This window comes from Cyprinodon tularosa, unplaced genomic scaffold (genome assembly GCF_016077235.1).
Source record: "Cyprinodon tularosa strain WSP-4 unplaced genomic scaffold, ASM1607723v1 ctg539, whole genome shotgun sequence".
Classification (NCBI taxonomy): Eukaryota; Metazoa; Chordata; class Actinopteri; order Cyprinodontiformes; family Cyprinodontidae; genus Cyprinodon; species Cyprinodon tularosa.
Genome location: NW_024039273.1, coordinates 1,627,221 through 1,642,344, shown reverse-complemented (window position 1 = coordinate 1,642,344; position 15,124 = coordinate 1,627,221). Strand labels below are relative to the sequence as shown.

Sequence of the window (15,124 nt, the reverse complement as noted above, 5' to 3'; positions counted from 1 at the left end):
ACTCCATACATGTTTACCTTCTCTGGATGTTAGTTTGGGTTAAACAGCAGCCTGTCCGCTGTGGTTGTTGTTCGTAACAATGCTAAATAAAGGGTTTGTGGATGCTGTGCTGTTCAGGAGAAACCATGAAAATCTACCATGAACCTGTAGGCAGGACTCAGCGGGACTTTGGTGCCAGTTCATTAACTTTGGATTTTTTTCTCTCTCTGCACCTGGGAAACCATATGTAGAAAACACTTCATCCTAATTCCAGGTTTCCATGCAGGTGAACTTTTTTCTGCTCATTGAGTGTAACTGAAGAAAGGCCAAGGCTGGTCTGTTTTTAAGAGCCCTTTGGATACAATGACTTCACAGTGACGTAGAGTCAGGAAGGCCCGCATTGCTCCTTCCAGGGATTTTCTGCAGCTCAAAAGGTTTCTTTGTCCTGCTTTCCCAAAACAGCCTGATTGTTGCTGGTCAAATTCCCTTTAGAACCAACAGTATTATTTTTGCTCAAAACAGTATTCTGATTATTTTCTTTAATGCAATGTGTTTATGTGTGCTTAAAGGTCATATACATGTAGCTTAATATGAAAGTTTTGTCATTTTACAAAGTTACTCATATGGGTGTTTTTCAATCATCGGGACTGGAAATAAAATGCCTCTGGGTTTTTGGAAAATTCCCCAGATTTGATTGATTTTTCTTTTAAATATAAAACCTATTACCATATTTTTTTTCTTCTTTGGATCTTAAGACAAAGATACTGGGTTGAATATGTAAATTGGCTCTGCTGACGTGTGTTACTTCCCACTGTCGGTGTCGGGTTTTTTTGCCCTTAGGACTTCCTTTACTGCAGGAAATGGTTTTCCTACGTTTCAAAAAAGTCCTACCTCCAAAATTTGGCAGGAAGTTATGAAAAATAACAAAAGATTTGAAATCAGATTTGAAGTCAAGATTGATGCTTATAATCTTTTGCTTTTGTTGCAGACAGAAGCAATCCTGAGCCTGTTGAGGACACAGACACCACCAGCTTTATGGCGGAAATTGTAAGGAGCCTTTTCTTAACCACTGCTGTGACTTGCTTCATGTCCAGTTTGTTTTGCGATGAAGTTGTGTTGTTCTTGATTAGAGAGCTTAGCAAAGTCTCGCATTAATCCGCTGAGAAATGTAGCAGAACCGAACACGGCGTGCTGTGATTCCAGCGCCAAAGGACTCCTCTCAGAGCAAGTCAGAGCAGGCGCCTCTCCTGTCTTTCAGCAGAGTGGTTTTGCCTCGACAGTGCCAAATAACTGTTAGTTTTGTTTATATATAATGTTGTCATGTTTGTCCTTGTCTTCCCTACAGTCCCTGGAGGCCAATTATCCCGTCCAAGTCACAGATCCTCATGGTAAATAAAAGAAAGTTACTAATAAGATGCTTTGCAAAACTCATGTGAGGTCTGTTTGATTCAGTAATTTTACATGCTGAGAAACGTTGCATAAGTAGACCCTGCATTGTAAAGAGTAGTCATTAGTAGATAAACGAGTTGCTAAATTGTTAGAAATGAAGTCAGTTGTTCACATCACATCATGAAAAGGGGAAGAGATTTATGATTTATCTGTTTTTAGAACATTTATCTTTAAGACGTTCTTTCGAACAAAATGGTAGAATTAGAAAAGAAGCTAAAGACTCCTGTTCCTACGTACTGTCCTGCCTTGAAGGTAACTTTCACCACCGGCTGTCAGCCTCTTGTGGACACATTTAGAGCATTAGTGGGGACTTAGTGAGTTACTTTCAGTAGCCAGATTAATTTCTGTTTGCAGAATAACCTGGATTGTCCCACAGGGATTGTGAAGCCAACTGCTTCTCAAAGGCTCCTCCATCTTTATTTTTCCTCCTAAAACAAACTAAACTCACTTTTTTTTCACCTTTATTTGCAAAAACATGATTAGTTTTTAAAGCAAAACATAAATTTTTATGGAGAGAAACTTATGCTGTTATTTTTAAAAGCAATTAATGGTTTTCAAAACAGGAAATTTAAAAAATGGAACTTTAAAAAGGTGGATGTTGGTTGTTGTAAAACTACGAGCTAACAGCCTGGAGCCACCGAGACCAGGGATACGCCAGTGTAGTGGTTCTCCAAAAGTGCCTGAGCAGCCAGGCGATTGGGTAACGGTACTCAGAAAGCGTGGTCGAGAATCTCTGCCCACCATTTTTCTAACCAATTTTCCCCACTCAGTGACACACCCACTGAGAAGCCCACTCTGGTGATTGGCAGCTCCATAGTCAGAAACGTGGCATTAGAGACACCAGGGATCATAGTCAAATGTTTGCCGGGGGCCAGAACAGGCGACATCAAATCCTACCTGAAACTACTGGCTAAGGATAAGGTTAAATACAGTAAGATTGTTATTCACGCTGGCGATAATGACACCTGGTTACGCCAATCGGAGGTCACTAAAATTAGTGTTGCTTCGGTGTGTAAGTTTGCCAAAAAAATGTCGGACTCCGTAATTTTCTCTGGTCCCCTCCCTGATCTGACCAGTGATGACATGTTTAGCCGCATGTCGTCATTCAACCACTGGTTGTCTCGGTGGTGTCCTGAAAACAACGTGGGCTACATTAATAATTGGCAATCCTTTTGGGGAAAGCCTGGTCTGATTCGGAGAGACGGCATCCATCCCACTTTGGATGGTGCAGCTCTTCTTTCTAGGAATCTGGCCACATTTATTAGTCCTCCAAAACCCTGACCACCCAGGGTGCAGACCAGGAAGCAGAGTTGTAGTTTAACACACATCTCTGCAGCTTCTCCACTGTTACCCACTCTTTACTCCATCCAGACAGTGTCTTGCCCACGACCAAAATCTAATAAATTAGCAAATATTCCCAAAGGAGTAAATCATGATAATCTAATTAAAATTAAAGTAACTCCAATTGGGGAAAAAGTTAAAAGGATTAAATCTGGTCTGTTTAACATAAGATCTATTTCCCTTAAAAGTCTGCTAGTTAATGACTTGATTTGTGATAATCACATTGACTTATGTTGCCTTACAGCAACAGGATTGTGAGCGTAAATGAGGCAACACGTTGTAGTTATTTAAATTTTCACATACCCAGAGATTCTGGGTGAGGAGGAGGAGTAGCAACAGTCTTTCAGTCTGACTTACTGATTACTCCAAAGGCAATTAATAATTACAACTCTTTTGAACACTTAACGCTTAGTTTCCCTGATCCAAATTGCAAAGCCAGAAAACCTCTTCTTTTTGTAACTTTGTATCATCCACCAGGTCCTTACTCTGATTTTTTTAGATCAGTCATCAGAGATCTGATTTGGTATTACATACTGACAGGGTCATCATAGTGGGAGATTTTAACATCCATGCTGACATTGAAGGCGATAGCTTAAGAGCAGCCTTTAATGCCATCTTACATGCTATTGGCTTTGTTCAAAATGTGAATAGTCCCACACATTCTCATCTTCATACTTTGGATCTTGTGCTGACATACGGCATAGCAGTGGCGGCCGGCCCATAGGGGGCGCTGGGGCACCGCCCTCCCTGATAAGAAGAGAGAAACGTAAAATATATTTTTAGAAATTAACTCATAAATGTCAGTTTTACTCTCTAGACTGTGTACCTATAAGCAAAACAAATTATATAAACTACATTTCCCTATCTACTGTCATTAATTTGTGGATTTCCACAGACAGACTCCTACCGTCTCTGTTCTGGGGGCTGTGATCAGACAGCCCCACATTTGCAGAGAATCTGTCAATCATGTACTATTGCTAGGTGAATTTAATGGCCAATCAGCGTCTCGGAACTTTATGGTCTTGGGGCTCTGAAAATACTGCGCTTTAACAGGCTTCTGAACCCAAGCGCAGGTGCAGACAGTTAGAGGGAAGATGGCGAACGTAACGAACGAGATGCAGCTTCCACCAAATTCGGTGAGATCCTTATTTATCTACCCGTTTGCCAGAAGAACATCCCTGTTGTAGGGTAGGAAAATTTCATGTCATGGTTATTGTGACTGTGACGAATCCACCTCGTCGCTTAAAACAACCTCTCTAACTTTGCGCGCCACACACACATTCCTGTTATACTGTGTTTGTGAGGACCAATACACTCGCGCTGAGCCCAGTAGCTCCATGAACTTAAAACACACAAGCTGTTCCTGGTTACCTGCTGGCATATTGAGGGTGCACACTTAATATTTCAGTGGGGTTAGCCGTGTGTGTGTGTGTGTGTGTGTGTGTGTACGTGTTTATGCTACGGGGACTTGTCATCTTCAGTCTGGCTCCGTCTTTGCTGGGTTCAAACCCAGTTTGGTGTAATTGAATAAGTCAATGAATCTGTGTAAAAGAATTAAGTTGTAAAAATTATTTGTTTTTGTACATCAATTGTTTGTGGAGGTAATATATAGACAAAACTGATTTATGAGAAGAAATCAGAAATAAGAGAGCCTGTAGGGGCTTAAACTATTTAATGAGGGCTGTGGGAAGAAAAGCGGCAATTTTTGTTTTCTGTTTCTTTGTTACATTGCTGGTAACTGGAGGGAGGCTGAGGCCCAGAGGATCTTGTACATGTTTAGTTTCTTTTGCACCCTGTTTTGAGTTTTTGAGCTCAATAAATCACCAACAGCGGTAACCCGACTGAGCCTGGATTCTTGGAGGCCAAAGAACCCCGTCACAGTGACCCAAATCATTCCTGTTACTGTTATTATATAGTAAATTAAATCATTACTGTTAAATTGCATGTATTGTCCAAATGTTTATTTGAATTCTTATTCCGGATTAGTTGGAGACATACACTAGGCTATATCAGCCCCACCAAAAATATTTTTCACCAGCCGCCACTGCGGCATAGAATGTAAAGAAATAACAGTATTTCCTAACAACCCTGTCCTCTCTGACCACTTTTTAATATCCTTCAGGGTTACTTTATCAGAGTTCTCCTCCCCTAAAATAATTGAATTCAATTTGGAAAAAAACATAATTTGAAAGCATAGCAAACTGTAAAGGTTGAACTTTTACATACACCTAATAAATTACTCTCAAAACCTTCTTGGGTTTTTTTTGTTTTTTTTTACTCTCCTTTTTCAGATGTGTTCTTCGCTTTCAATAATTTTGCAGCAAATTTCTCTCCCTAAATTTCAATCACTGAAAAAACATAAATGTAGGACTGTGCACTCAGTTTTAGCTGTGAGGACACTTTAGTGTAAATTCCAACAATTTGCTTCATTTATCAACCTACAAGTTTGCCGTCTAGCTTTACAAAAACAAAAGAAGCAAAGCTTTGGCATCAGGGAAAAAGGCTTTAATTAGAAATAAGCTATTTAAAAACTATCAGTCCGAACTGCTAGATTTAACAGCCAACCTGTTAGATCAGAAATTACAGTTTGGAAAAAGAAAGTAAAACTGGCTATGACATCATATACTGAAGGGACTTTGTTGGAGTCTGATCTGATAGTCAGTTTAATAGTCTAGATAATAATAGTTAGAAGGATTTTAGTATCTATATAACGAACAAAGTTGTTTTCTGCTGTTATAACTGAGGAAGTGTCACTGTTATGGGGAAACAGTTTTAAGCCTGTGTAATGTTTGTCTGGCAGACGCTGTGACACTGCACCTCAGCTCCATGCCCTCCGGATACCTGCAGCGCTCCTCGCAGGACAAGATCAGACAGGTCAGTGTTGCCCCTAGAAACAAGGGGTTTGATTCTAGGAATCTAAGATCGCTGTCCCTGAAAACTATCTTTAAAATCTCCCTTTTATATGAGCCTTTATGACTAAAATCAGAATCAGAAATACTTTAATGAGAGGGAAATTATCTTTGTTACACGCTCTAGGTACAGAAACAACATATTGCACACATTCATCATCTAAAGAAATAAAATACAACACAAAGAAATACAATAAAACTTTCAACACTGAAAATAAAAATATAAATATATACATATGTAACCATATATATAAATTTATATATATATATATATATTTACAGATATATAAAAAAGAAAAGTAATAATAGCAATGTGCAAAAGAGAGCAAAAGAATGAATAAATGTCAAAATTTTCAATAATTCTGTAATCTGAGTCCGAATTACAGAGGGGGGGTGTATGACTTTCTGAGGGAGGCGTTGTAGAGATTAATGACCACAGGCAGGAATGATTTCCTGTGGCGCTCTGTGGTGAATCTGGGTAAGAGGAGTCTTCTGCGGATGGAGCTCCTCTTCTGGGCCAGTGTGTCATGGAGAGGGTGTGAGACATTGTCCAAGATGGCCGGAAGCCTGGACAGCATCCCCCTCTCTGCCATGGTCGTCACCGTGTCCAGCTCCTCCCCGCAACATCACCAGCCCTCTTGATCAGCGACCCTCAGCCCACTGCCCCAGCATATGACAGCAAAGAACATCATGCTGGCCACAACAGACTCATAAAACATCCTCAGCATCGTCCGACAGATGTTAAGACCTCAGCCTCCTCAGGAAAAAAAGGAGTCTGCTTTGGCCGTTTTTGTAGACCGCCTCAGTGTTTCTAAACCAGTCCAACTTATTGTTAAAGTACACTCCCAGGTACTTATACTCCTCCACTGTTTATACAGGGATGGAAACGGGTCACAGCTTCTGAAGGTGACAGGACTTAATACAATAGCTGAAGTCTGAGGTAAAGAGGGTGAAGAGGAAGGGGGAGAGGAGAGTCCCCTGAGGGGCCCCAGTGTTGCTCACCACCCCTCAGACACCCACTTCTGTAGGCGTACATACTGTGGTATGCATGAAACACGGTTTAATGATCAGACTGACGCCCCAGTAGTTCATCTATCAGCCTGTAGTCTACACAGCAAATCCAAGATGCTCAAATCAACACTGTCAGATTTGATTTTAACACCCTTCAAGTGTCTATATGGGTCCACACCAGGGAGTGTTAATTTGACTCTTTTTGGAGATTTGGCACTCTTTAGTGTTAAATAATAAATATTTCTGGAGTTGATAATTTAACACTTAATTACACCAACTAGGTGTTAGAATTGGAATATTAACACTCTCACAGAATGTTTTCCTAACTACATAGGAGTTATTCTCTAAATACTGAAAATTTTACTTTTCTGAACATCTAAAAATCCCTTTGGAAAAATAAATAAAGAAGCAATCTTTGTTTTTTCGGCAAATATTTATTTCAAAAGTGTATCACAATTGGAAAATATTTTGTAACAATGTTACATTAAAAATTACAATTACTATTACAATATTACAATACAATATACAATTACTTTTAAAGAAAGATGAAATTGTCCAGAGAGCTGTTCCAAACAACATTTCTTTTTGTTTTACACTTGTGTAAACAACATGACAAATAAAATCTGTCTAAGTCTAACAATGTGGAACCTTTGCCAAAACTCAATTTTAACTATTAACATGTGACACCTCAGAGTTATATTTGTATACTATAACTCCATTAAGAGCTAAATTAACACCGTCTTTGAACAAAGTCTACTTACACCATATTATTTAACACTTTTCAATTAATTTACTTCAGGACAGAAGTTCACATGCTGTTCCTCAGGATGTGACGTCAAGCATACATGTTGAATGGGTCTGATCTATTAAACAGTTGAAGCCTTTTATTCCAGATGGATTTTCTGGATATTCAGAAACGACCTGCATCCAGCTCAATCAGACACCGATGGCAATTCCAACCAAGGTGAAACATGTACGAGCCTGAGGCCTACGAGGATGAGCAGAAGAGCTGCAGTTCCGGGTTTTGGCCACAGGAGGCAGTGTCATTAGATAACTCTGTCATGCCTTTTTAACTAAAGGGATTTACATAATAAACACCAAAATAAGTCTTTTACATGAAATATGAGCTAATGAACATCAGTGTTATTTCAAATGTTGAGCAGACTATACAGGGATAAACTGCTATTTACATTTAAAAGTTTCCCCCCCCCGATGAACACACACTACGTCTTCCTTCTCAGGCCTGAAAGCGATGCTCAGGGTTTAATTACCCTTTCATCTGAGCTGTGGGCAAACAGGTTGTGGTTTTGTTTCACGGTGCAGCTGTGAGCTCCTCTAATAACAGAGCAGAAGGCGTAGGATAGAGGGACGGCTTCCATCAATCTGTGGTATGCAGCTTTCTCAGAGGGAGCTTTGATGGAATAAGAACCCTTTCCCCAAAGTCTGATTGTTCATACATGTGTATTGAGGATTTATCCCCATGTCCCTGAGGACATGAAAACAAGGCCTTGATGTGCTTTAGGGGCATTGCTTTTTTGTTTAAACATGTTTGGCTGTAGGAGCCATCAAAAAGCTGCTAATTGAGGATAGATTTACTGCAAACAGATGCTGGATGCAAGGAATTTTCAGATTGAAATCAATCTGTCGTTTAGATGGAAACACACCAACAGTAGGAAACGCAACAGACCTGATTCACAAATATTCCAAATGGAGAGAATAGATTATGTGTAGAGAAGAAAAAGTGCAATAAGTGGGCATGTTGTGTCTGGCACAGTCCAGTTCAGCTATCAACAGTCATCTTGGTAACCTTGCTCGGACTGATCTCGGCACGGTTTTAAAAGGCTGGTGGAAATGGGGCTTATGTCTGGTAGTTACCAGGGCCTCAGGTAGGGGCATTTGTTTGTAAATCTGCAGCATTCCTTGGCCAGATAATCTTCTCTCGAGTTCCAACAGTTGTCTTATTTCTTTCCATGTTGCCTAGAATTTCTCCACATTGTCCACAATGGACGCTCCGTTACCTTGTTCAAGCATCTCATTCAGGAGATCATCTGGTAGAAGCTTACTTAACTTTGTTTTCAGTTATACCATGCTTTTATTTCTCAGGTCAGTGGTTTTTCCCACTATTAGGGCTTGGTTCCCAGTTTCAGGGGAGGTGATGGTGGCACTCCCATCTGGCCTTGTATCTTGGTTCCCCATTAGCATAGCTTGCATGTGTTGGAGCTGCTGGTACTCTAATCTCAGAGCAGTTGCTTTTTGTGAATGTTGGATCACTGAGCTGCTAGGTGCAAAGCAGTTAGCTTAGTTCTGACATTAGATATCAAAGCATCCATTCTTCCCACAGTCTTCTCAAATAGCCCCACTAGTCAGGGTAACTGGAGTAGCAGGATTCAAATAGTTTCTTCTGTTCCTGTGTTTTCTTCGTGTTCCAATAACCACCTGTCACCATAGGGCACTGGTCCCTTGACACCTGACCTTGTTTGACCGTGCTCTGCAGAGCTGGTATGGTTGTATGTTTATTCGTTCTTGTATTGTGAGGTAGCCACATATTCTTAATGGTCTCACCCAAGGATAGGAAATAGATTTTCTTACTTTTTAATGGAACAGTAGGTAGGAGCTACCATGGCCGCGGAAAGTGGGAATGTTGCAGCACCCTCTAGTGGTGACAGGGAGATTTTAAAAAAATGTATTAAAAATACTTTGCATAATTTATAACTTTGTGCGGAGTATTTTTTGTTTTTATTTTGCTATCACGTGGATTTAATTAAATTATTTTGAGGCTTAACTAACACAAGTTCACGGAAGATACATTGTCATGGCAACGTCAAGCAAGCTAGTGGCCTCCGAGTAAAGAGGTATCCCACTCATGGCAGCAGACTAGTAAATTTACATAATCGAATGACAGAAATGAGGAGAAAATAAGGCACAGAAACGCATTTTGGATTTTTTTTTTAAAAACCACCACTAGTGACATGATGGTACCGCAACCATGACAACGGAGAGCAGCCGGAGTCAGGAGACTGTCCACCCGCCTCTGATGGCAGTTGCAGTGGTAGGCCCAGCCCCAGCACCCGCAACCCAATCTAGCATGTAATAGGGGTGGAACGGTTCGCAAAATCCACGGTTCGGTTCGATTCACGGTTACGTGGTCACGGCTATCGGTTCGGTTCGATTCGGTATATGTTGATTGTTACACCGAAATCCCATAAAAATGTATGAAATTAATGAAAAAATCCCCCCAAAATTAATGAATTGTAATTATTTTTAATGATCCGTGGAAACCCTGGATCATTTCCGTATGTTTTGCTGCTTTGAATTTAATCATCTGGCGCATGCTCTCTACCATCTCCAAGGGACTCAGAGCGGAGCGGACGGGAGCCACAGTGGAGGCTGTAGGCTTTGCTTTGAGCAGCCGGTCTGAAGCGCAACGGGGCGGAGCGCTGACGGAGTATGAGGGATTTCGGGGTTAGCATGACATGTTGGTCATGTTGCTGTTAGCATAAACAAAACGTGTTGCACAATGTTTGCACACTGTTGCACTTTTATCCACAAATTTCTTTCCGCCGTCATCGTAGGTCACTCTAAATGCAAAGCGCTCCCATACAGCAGACCTATAAAGTGCTGCTGGCGCGTCTTCCAACTCCTGTTCTTTCCCACTCGCCATACCCACACAATTCTCCACAACAACTGATTTTTTTCTGCTACACCCGGCTACGCTGCTTCGCTTCTTCTTCTTCTTGTTTACTACTGGTGGTTGGCTTTGGTCGCAGTACCGCCACCTTCTGCTCTGGAGTGTAAACGCTTCGCCTATGAGAAAAAGGAGCAGCGCATGAACCGAACGCAACACACACGAACCGAACCGAAACAGTCGAACCGAACGATTCGGACGGTTTTCATAAATCGTCCCATCCCTAGCATGTAACCAGGCCACCCTGCATGTAGCTCAAAGTAAGAGCACGGTCCCGCCGAGCACTTTCATGTCTATTCCAAGAAAGTTAAAAAACAATCCACTGGATTTGGTTTCCAAGTTTGAAGAAATTTCGCTTCCCATCCAGGAAGCTTTTTCAATTAGAAGTGTTAGATTTTAATCTAATATCTAATTTTAACGTAACTATAGTATTTAATAGTGTTATTTTGATCCTGTGTTCTTTGTGTAATGGAGAACTGTTCAATAATGTTTAAATAATAGCCTATAACAATATGATTATTTCCTTGTGGTTTGCCTGAAAGGATTTTGGAGCCAATAGAGTCACGTGTGACATTAACACAGAGACTGAGGTTCATGCCAGCTGACCAAATCTACCATGTTATAGTGTTATTGTGAAGTTTACTTAATAGCGCATATATTTACCTGAGAACTGATGATGTCTGTGTGTTACAGACCCTGTTTGTGTGCACTGAAGTCTATATGACAATAAAGCAATGAATCTGAATCTATTTATCTATCCATCCATCCATTTTCCGTCATGCTTATCCCAAGCGGAGTCTTGAGAGGTGCTGGCGTCTCCCATCTGGCATCTGTTGCCAGTTCGTTGAGGGCAACACGATCTATTTAGTTATTTTTATTGTAATTTAGATAGGCCTATAGGCTCACAATTGCTTTAACTTAGATTAAAAATTAATTTGGTCATAGTGTAATCCATTTATCATTTGTTTTTATCTTCATTATTGAAGCTTTTTTCTAATAAATGTATTCTGTGATTGCAGCCAGTCGAAGATCTGGAAGACTGCTCTTGCCCTTCATCTACTTCACCAGGTACAATTTATTTTATTTCAACAGTATATGGATTGATTCTGCAGTCATGGGAGAATTTTTCATTGGGGCCTTTCAGACTGATGGTGCTTCATGTAGTGTACAGGGGGTAACGAGGGGCGATCAGCCTCTCAGGGACACCTCGCAATCAGGAATCATACGATCAGGAGAAAATCAAGCATGTTTGAAATTCAGTCAGCTGTGGTAAGGTGGCTCTGGGCAAATTACACAGTGCGCAAACAAGGTTTCTACTTCTTCCTCTCAGAAGAAAACACAGAAGCATGGCGTGGGGTGCGAGTGAAATTGAGTTCTTTCTGTAAAATTGACAGACCGTAGTAGCCACGTTTGCTCAGTCTTGTCTTGTCTTTGTCCAAATATGTTGTTACCTTTTCTCTTTAGGGCTTTCAGCATAAAATTGCATAAATAGCCAAGGCAGCGCGTTTCACTCTAGTGCAGAGGTCTTCAACAGGGGGTCCGCAACCCCTAGGGGGTCCGCGGAGGTACTGCATGGGGGTCGCGAAAGTCTTGGTTGATAACTTTTTTTTATATTCCCTCCTGCAATTTTTTGCACTAATTAAAATTTCTTTAAATCCACATTAACATGAATTCAACTCACTGTAGTAAACAGATAAATGGAGGCAGAAGATGTCTTTCAGTCATCAATGCTCACATTCAGAGACACACAGGAGCTCTTTCAAGCTGGGCACCGTTTCATTCACAACACCTGTCCCATCAACCAGGAATCAGAATCAGAAATACTTTAGTAATCCCAGGGAGAAATTACATTAGTTACATTACTCCATATGTAATAGAGTGACTATAGGACCAGTTTGATATAACACTATTTCATACAATATATATAATTAGGGGGTCCCCGCTCCATCTGGCCATCAGTTTGGGGGTCCTTGGCCTGAAAAACGTTGAAGACCCCTGCTCTAGTGAGCTTCATGTTCCTCTTCTACTGGTTTGGCTTCTGGATAAACTAGTCTGAGTAGCGCCATCTCACTGAGGAGCTGAGTCCCACCTGGTTTTTAGGCGTACAGTGTGAGCAGGTAGATCGCATCAGAGCGTCGGGTCGCACAGTGTGAGAACAAACATCATGAGCTGGGAACTTTTCAACCCTGAGGTTTCGTCGTACAGTTTGAGCTGTAGCTGCGTGCAACGATTAAAAAGATTGCGTACGCCCGGCTTAATCTCTTGGAACAGCTGACAATGATTCCTGTGCAAGTCTCCAAGAATTGGTTTCATTTTAAAAGCCTCTCTTATTTTCAGTGACTAAATTTAAAATTACAGTGTAATTAATCATGCACTCCAAAAAATTTTTTATCTAAATAAGTGCATTTTTCTTGAATTGAGGAGGTAAGTGAGACAATGCCAACTGTTGAACTATTGCAATATCTTATATCAAGAGCATATTATCTAATTATCTTATTTTAAGTGTAAAAATACTCATTTCATTGGCAGATCATCTTATTTACCTACTCAAATTAAGGATAAATACAATTAATTTGAGAACTTTTTCCCCATTTCTAGATCGTTTTTGCAGTGTGCATCTCATTGTTTCTCTCTGGATGTTTCCGTAAGCCAGTGTTTTTTAGGAGATCTAGCTATAAATCTGTAAATTTTTGCATTGATGGATATGTGAACAGGCTGTTAGATGCAGACTGCCATGTGTCTGAAATGAGCTCCTCCTTTTGTCTCTTGTACACTCAGACTGCCCCAAACAGCTGCAGCTCCTCCGCAGTCCTTGTGAAAAGTGCTGCTGCCCAGCACCTCCACCAAAGATCAGTGACCTCATGAACGACAAAGACCTGCTGGACTTACTGCGCTTGAAGCTGGACCCAAACCACTGCACGGTTAAAAACTGGAAGAACTTTGCGAGCCGTTGGGGAATGAGCTACGACGAACTCACCCTGCTGGAGCACCGGACCCAGGGCTCCTTGTCTCACAGCCCCACTCAAGAGTTCCTGCTGCGCTACAACCAGAAGACGGTGACCGAGCTCACCGAACTGTGCCGCATCTATCAGCGCATTGACGTGCTGCGGCTGCTTCAAAGCTGGATAGAGAAGGACTGGCCGTCACGCTGGCAGCAGACTCACTAATCAGATGGAAATGTGGATTTATCTGTTGGGTTTTTTCTGTTCATGTTCAAGATTTCTTTTACATTTCTGGATCCAAGCTTTTGTAGGTAGCTGTTTAGTAAACTTTTGAACAGAAAACCTTTTAAAGAAAGAAAGATATCGAGAAGAAACAGCAATTCTAAAACCTTGATCATCAAAGGTAAACAGATAACCTTAGAAATAACATGGAACTTAAATTTCCCTTTTGTTCTCTAGACATCTGCAGTGCTGTGATGTTTCACATCCAATGTAAAGATAAAAACAAACATGTGAAGCACATTCAAAGCATTGTACAGAAGCTCTATGCAATGGTGATATAAATAAGGACGGTAATGGATGAGCTGCTGACTTGTTCCATATCACTTGACTTACGACTGATTTCTCCTTTCTGTGAAACACGATTGTTGAAAATATTTTTTTTCTCATTTAAATACCAGACTTGTTTTGTTGTTGTCTGCATGTTCACCTCAAAGTAAGATGTTCCTACCTATGGAGAGAAATTTGTTCCAGGATTATTGAAAATGACAAAATGCATAACAAAAAAGATTTTTCAGACAGAATGAATCAAAAATGAAGCTTTGAAAAATGTTTAATCCAAAGTAAAATACTATGGAAGCATATTGCATTCACCAAAGAAAAAAAAATCAGACAGCTTATCTCATAATTATGAGATAAGCTGTAAGATTTTTTTTCTTTGAATGCAATACGCTTCCGTATAATACTCATGTTTATGCAGAAGTTGAACTAATATTTTTAACGTTTGCTAGTTTTTTCAGATTTACATTTTTTTTTTTTTTTTTTTAAAGAGAGTCCAAATTCTGTTTTTTCAGATGTCCCTCCTACACTCTTTGGTGGACCAATAGAAATCGGTCTGCTCAGCATGCACCATAGCAACAGTATTTCTATTGGTCCACCCACAGACCACCCAGATGGTGAAATATGTACTATTGGATTTGAAGTAAAAATGCATTTTTGAAAATTCAATTTTCCCCCCAAAAAATGAATAAAAACTTAAACAAACTTTGAAAAAATTAAAAGGAAATGAATATTTTTAAAAATAAAAATCTGTATTCACGTTGGTTGAACTTTGCTAACACACATTACTCTTGAAATCTTTTATTTTTTCAATTAAGTTTTTCAAACTCAATTTTTCAGTAATATTGTATTTCATTTCTCTCCATACTCGGACCCCTAAAAACACGTCACATTTAAGGGGAAAACATTGTAGGGGAAAACTGATTTCGATATTTTACCAATCACCAATTTTTAAAGTTTGATATTTTGATTTTATAAGATGCTGATTTTTTTTTTTTTTTAGTAACCAGTGTTAAGCATGAAAAATCAATAATTTTTACTAGTTTGAATTTTTTAGTTCTTCCTGATTCATTAACCTTTTTTTAATCGATGCCCGGAAAAGGGAGCTGCCTGGTGTTGGTGAAGCAGCTTCCACAGCAGTAGGTGGGCGTCCATATTTCATTCCTCCAACATTTCTAGATGTGTCTCAAAGTTAGAAACAGAGTTTCCAGTCGGGATTAGGTTATGCTAATGATGGTGCACAGCCGACA

General features: G+C 40.1%; 1 protein-coding gene across 1 annotated transcript in view; it reads left to right on the top strand.

The window, feature by feature from the left end:
* The window catches only part of edaradd (EDAR-associated death domain), a 40,288-nt gene extending 26,299 nt beyond the window's left edge, over nt 1–13,989 (top strand). The window contains exons 2-6 of the mRNA XM_038304580.1: nt 968–1,026; nt 1,325–1,367; nt 5,570–5,643; nt 11,394–11,442; nt 13,153–13,989. Coding sequence (XP_038160508.1) covers nt 968–1,026; nt 1,325–1,367; nt 5,570–5,643; nt 11,394–11,442; nt 13,153–13,541 — 614 coding nt within the window. The 3' untranslated portion in view covers nt 13,542–13,989. The remainder of the gene's footprint in view (nt 1–967; nt 1,027–1,324; nt 1,368–5,569; nt 5,644–11,393; nt 11,443–13,152) is intronic.
* Nucleotides 13,990–15,124: the final 1,135 nt, after the last annotated feature.